Source organism: Gavialis gangeticus, unplaced genomic scaffold (genome assembly GCF_001723915.1).
Source record: "Gavialis gangeticus isolate Ggan-Ray unplaced genomic scaffold, GavGan_comp1, whole genome shotgun sequence".
Taxonomy (NCBI): domain Eukaryota; kingdom Metazoa; phylum Chordata; order Crocodylia; family Gavialidae; genus Gavialis; species Gavialis gangeticus.
Genome location: NW_017729022.1, coordinates 153,560,371 through 153,565,930, shown reverse-complemented (window position 1 = coordinate 153,565,930; position 5,560 = coordinate 153,560,371). Strand labels below are relative to the sequence as shown.

Genomic DNA, 5,560 nt, shown 5'->3' with positions numbered 1-5,560 from the left:
CACTACTTTTCTCATGCAACATAAATGTAGCTGTTACCAATTTCAAAAACAAAAACATGCATCATAATTTATTTAACATAATACCGAAATACACAAAATTGCTTCCAAGTATGATTAGGTAATATGGATTTCTTGTTCTAACAGAAAAAAAATCTTGAGAATGCTATAGAAACACAGATTGGGGAAAAATCTAATTAAAAATGTACGAGGGGGTTAATACTGAATCTACTTAATTCAACAAAGTCTGTGTATCAGCATAAATCTCTGTGACACGTTTCAGTGCCAGTGTACTTACACTTCTTCATTCAGGTTCATTGCATCTTCTGCATTATCATATAGACAGCACAACCGTATTAAGGCTTCATAGCCACTGACAACCATGTCCGGTTTGTATTTGGCTTTCACTTCAAGGGCTTTTTGCATATTCTGAAAGAGGAACAAAGCATACATGTGAACCAGGGTAAAAGGCAATACACCAGTGAACACTTGTGCTCAGTGCATAACTATGTTTACATATGGGAATAAATTAGTGTTTGAATATCAGATAATCACAATGGACAAGTATGGCATTTTAATGGATCTTAATAGTGAGTTCATTTAAATAACAACTTCATCTTTTTAAATGGTTATTGCAGCTTAATTGAAGATGCTTTTTAGTTATTGGCTTACTTGTTTCAGTTTTAAGTCTCCTTTCTACTTTATCATGAACAGATATGGCTACTTCCCAAAGTTACCACAAACGTGATTTGTGAGCACAGATGAAAAAGGGACTGATGCTTATGTACAGCTTCAGGCTTTGTTTTAATTTTAAAAATTAATTGCACCTGGTAAAATAACTTTTTTAAAAGCCAGGAAACTGGTACATGATCCAATTCATACTCAGATTACTTGAGCATTATCCATAATCTTATTATTTTATATATAGATAGATATATATAGACATATCTATATCAAGATCTATGTCAAAATCTATATCAAAATCTAGATAGAGAGATATGCCCCATTTCCTTTGCAGGATTTACAGACGGCATTTGAGAAACAACCCCTCTACAGGTTGGATTTACTGCAGTATGGAATACTATAGTACCACAGTTGTGGCTTGTATAACCATGGTTGTACAAAGAAAATCATACTGAAACAGGAAAGAGACCGAAGTCTGTCGACACCCCACAAACTGGAGAATGTGAACTACAGCTGGACACCTGCCGGATGAAGGCAAGAGTTCCTTTATCTCAGAAAAAGCTTTCCTCCCGCAGGAAAATGGAATTTCAATCCCTGCATTAACAACTTAGTAATATTTGAATTGCAAATGACTAGTGCATGTATCAGTTGCTTGACAATCTAGATATAAGAGACCGAGCCATGGCTTGAAAGGACATTTGGCATGTATGATAAACCTATCACAGCTGTTACTATCATTCACTTCACAGATTGTTGTAAACAAATTCAGGAACCCCAAAACATGCCATTCAAGGTGTAGCTGAAATTAGTTAACCTTTTTATTTAATTGCCTTTATCCACTTAGGTTTGATTTCTATGAATCAAACTTGAAACCTCAAGTATTACACTTGTCCTTGCTAAACTACATCTATCCATAATATAGTCATTTACATTCCTTTAAAACATAGCTGAGCTCTTTCAACTATCTTTGCATTGCTTACATTACCTTTTCTTCACAGAGAGCAAGTATGAGCTGATTTAGGACATCTGTAATGGGTTGATTTTTAGCTTCTAGCTCTTCCAGATTCTTTTCCAAAGCAGATACTTTAAGATTAGCATCCTATGAGGAGATGGTATCAAGACAAAAATTAAAATAACCACAGCCAGTAATACCAACCAACCAAGAGAAAGGCACATGCAATACTTATGCTAAATTACAGTAAAATAATCATATTCTTTCATTATTTAAAAAAAAATAACATGTAAGACTATTGTAGGTTCTCAAGAACATGCTAATTGAAGATTTAAGAAAATTGTATAATAAAAGCTTAAAGGCCTCCAAAATTTTCCCCAGAATAGGATTAAAATGCTGTTAGATCTTAAAATATATAGATAGTACATAGTAAAAATCTAGTGAGTACCCTCAATGTAAGTTATTAATCATGGTGCAAAAAAATTCTAATAGAATAAAAGCCTTTGTCTGTCTGTCTGTAATGCTTTATTCGCACTATAATTGGTTGTCTCGGCAGCCAATCACAATGCTACTAAAACAACGAGAGTGCTCCAAGAGCATTCCAGACAGGAGATGGCGGCAGTGTAGTGCCATAACACTGGGGACAGAATGGGGGGGGGGCTTGCCCCCCTGGCCCTGCTTCCTGGAGGCGGTGGTGGCACATGGTGCTGGCTGAGGGGGACAGAGGGAACAGTGGGACAAGCTCCACCCCCCACCCCCACCCCTGGGATGCAGTGGCGGCATGGGATGGTAGGTGGCAGCATTCCGCCCCCGCCCGCCACCCCCATCATTCCTGACAGGCAATTAGCTAGTCTTAAATATCAGTGTTTTTACTTACACTTGGAATGGAGTCAACATCCTCTGTTAGTTGTACAGCCTAAAATGTATTAAGACATTAAAATATCAATTCATAAAAAACAAAATAAACATAATACAAGCATAAAATATTATATTTATATTATATCAAATGAAACCTTTAATTACATAGAAAAATCTTATTTTCTTAGCATTATTAGAAAGCTTTTTCTAGTAAGCCTTTTTTTTTTTTTTAAAGAAACCTCTCAACCAAATGTAGCTCTCCAAAAATTTAAAATGGACCAAGTAAAGTAAAAATGGATTTCAAATGTTAAACAATTTTTAGGGAAAGGCTTGCACAATTATTCAGTTAAGATTATCTAGTTTCCCAAGGAAAATATGTTCATAGAACACACACATACATACTTTATATTTTTAAGACACAAAATAATCGCTATATAGTCACAGACCTTAATTAATTCAGGAACATTATAGGAGCCCATCAGGTTGCAAATGCCTTTGCAGATCTTTGGATGGATTAGTATATTCTGTACCAAGAGGTGGGGAAAAAATTATATGAGTTTTGAAACAACCAAACTGAAATTTGTCTAACAGAAATTATCTCAGACATAATTTAAGTCTCCAGCTCTTGCATGTCATTGAGAAGTGGTCTGGTTGTACTTAAAAGCAGCAATTTCAAATCTAATAGATACATGTCAGGCAGGACAGGCATTATGTAGCAAAAAATGAAATGGTACCATCTTCTTCAGCTGATGGAAGTATTGTCTCAAACACTCCTCCTTGGCCTGTACCTCTGAGTCACTCATGCTGTCAATCAAGTTATAAAGAAAACGGCCAACAGCTTCTGTGGAAAAAAACAAGAGAAAGCATTCCACTAAAATTACCGAGACTGTCATGTTATCAAGATTAATTTATAAGAAATCATTTTGGTGTGAGATGTCACCCTGATGAGAGGCTCTGAAATGGCAACAATGATCACTGAGGCATAGAGATTATGTGGTTTGGGAGCACATATCTAACTGGTGAGTGAAAGGAATATTAATTATTTTCAGATCCAGTGACAGCTTTTCAGTACAAAATCTAACTTCAATCTATTTTTTCCACCACTGTGTGACAGAACTGGTATTGCCCAAGGCCTTCCCCCCTGTTCTTGCCCACGACCCCAAATAAGTTGCCAGAAATATTTTGTCATTGCTCAAAAGGAAAAACAATTACCTGAAGCTCAGCATATTTATTGTGTACATTTCACACATTATTTTGATATTAAAATGATTTTTGTAGCTCACTAGTGGAACACACCATGTAAAATGTTAAATTATTTTAACTAGATCCAATAATCCTCTGGAGAGCTGCCTATTAGCCAATGAAAATCAAGATTAACAAAGATGCTTTAGCTAAGAGCACTAATTTTCTTATGCATTCAAGCATAAAATGCATAGGGCCTTGTTTTCAAGCCTAGAGAAGAAGCTTGGTGTACTCTACAAAAGGCTATGATTCCAATAGGAAACACACGCACTCAAAAATATTAATTGGTATAATTATATGTAAATTAATTTACATATGGGTTCGTGCATGCATGTGTGTACACACAAAATATGCAAATTCATATATAGCATTATGTAGTGTGTGTGTGCATGTGTGTCTCTTATATAAATAAATGCTTGTATTTATCTAGATTAAAACAGAACAAAAGCCAACTTGTTCCAAAACAGTGGATTTCAGATACCAAGTACAACTTTGTTTGATAAAATTAGAATAGGGTATAAGAATAAGCAAAGGTTTGAAGATTTTATTTTTTTATATAAACATAAAAAGTGATTTGTTTCAGCCTCTATTTTGCATAATATACTTGGGGGGAAAAAGTGAGCAGTTATAATCTTACATTTGTTTTAATTTAAAAAACTTAATAAAGGATCACATGGATCTCAAAATATGTTGCGATTATTAGGATAAAAATTTTACCCAACATGTTTTCAAATTTCACTTTCAAAAAGAAGCAATCAGTATTTACTGTTGTAATCCCTCAAGCCCATCATTACACAGAAGAACAGATTTGTGGATAAGTTACAATCACAGAAATTGAAACTCTACCACTTGGTCCTGGAGGCGTCGGGCAATAACGTCCATCCTTGTACAACACTTCTGTTATCTGGTAAGACAGAATAATCATACATTGCAGCTAAAAGAAGTAGGCAAGGACAAACACTATCTGAAATTGAATTCTCCAAATAATAAAGCATCTCTCCACTAAGGTATTATTCTACATCACATCATAGTAATTCACTAAGAAAAAAAAAAATACAAGGAAGGGTTTGTTGTTTTTTTGGGGGGGTGTGAGGGGGGTTGGTAAACAATAGGTTTTTCTTTAAAAAAAATTGCAAACAAATGCTTTCTGAGGTATGGCAGTAAGAATACCTCTACGTAACTCTGTTTACATATAACCTTACAAAGTCAGTGATCATAAATATGATAATCGCTTATAGCAATTATTAACCAATGTTGCTTTTGTAGCTGTTAAAATTATGTTCCAGTTTGCTGAAAAGCTGAAACTGGCCCATAGTTTTCCTTCCATTACAGTATGAAATAAGCAGACCTGTGCAGAAAAAAAAAGAAAATATAGTGTGTCCTGTAATTTTGTTTTGAAAATATGTATTAAGTATTTCATATAACTTGCACCTTGCTTGGCAAGTATGAAATTCCCTTTAAATGATAAACTGTACATGCTTGTAAAAGCGCCATTTAATTTTAGTCTTAAAAATATAAATAAACAATATATATATAGCCTATATATAGGCTTTTGTTATATCTATCTATCTATCTATATAAAAATGTTATTTCTGCAACCACCTCCCCCTAAATATACATCACAAGTGCTTCTCTCAAGCTCTCACCCCTTTGAAACACATTTGGCTCTTTTTAATAAAGAGATACAGTTATCTAATAAAACCTTAGTTTTCTTTTAGCTTAAGGATGTCAGCCTTCTAGTTTTCTGAGCAACTTTTAGGCAATCAGGCATGAAAGTCAGATTATCTGTATGCATTGTTACCTTTCAATAGAAAGCAACTGCCAACG

At 34.5% G+C, this 5,560-nt stretch overlaps 1 protein-coding gene across 3 annotated transcripts in view; it reads right to left on the bottom strand.

Moving 5' to 3' along the window:
- LRPPRC (leucine rich pentatricopeptide repeat containing) overlaps nt 1–5,560 on the bottom strand; it is a 201,053-nt gene that overhangs the window by 127,262 nt on the left and 68,231 nt on the right. For all 3 annotated transcript variants that reach the window (XM_019516356.1, XM_019516358.1, XM_019516357.1), the window contains exons 16-21: nt 4,580–4,637; nt 3,226–3,332; nt 2,938–3,015; nt 2,511–2,549; nt 1,667–1,780; nt 296–426 (exon numbers count right to left, since the gene is read on the bottom strand). In XM_019516356.1, coding sequence (XP_019371901.1) covers nt 296–426; nt 1,667–1,780; nt 2,511–2,549; nt 2,938–3,015; nt 3,226–3,332; nt 4,580–4,637 — 527 coding nt within the window. The remainder of the gene's footprint in view (nt 1–295; nt 427–1,666; nt 1,781–2,510; nt 2,550–2,937; nt 3,016–3,225; nt 3,333–4,579; nt 4,638–5,560) is intronic.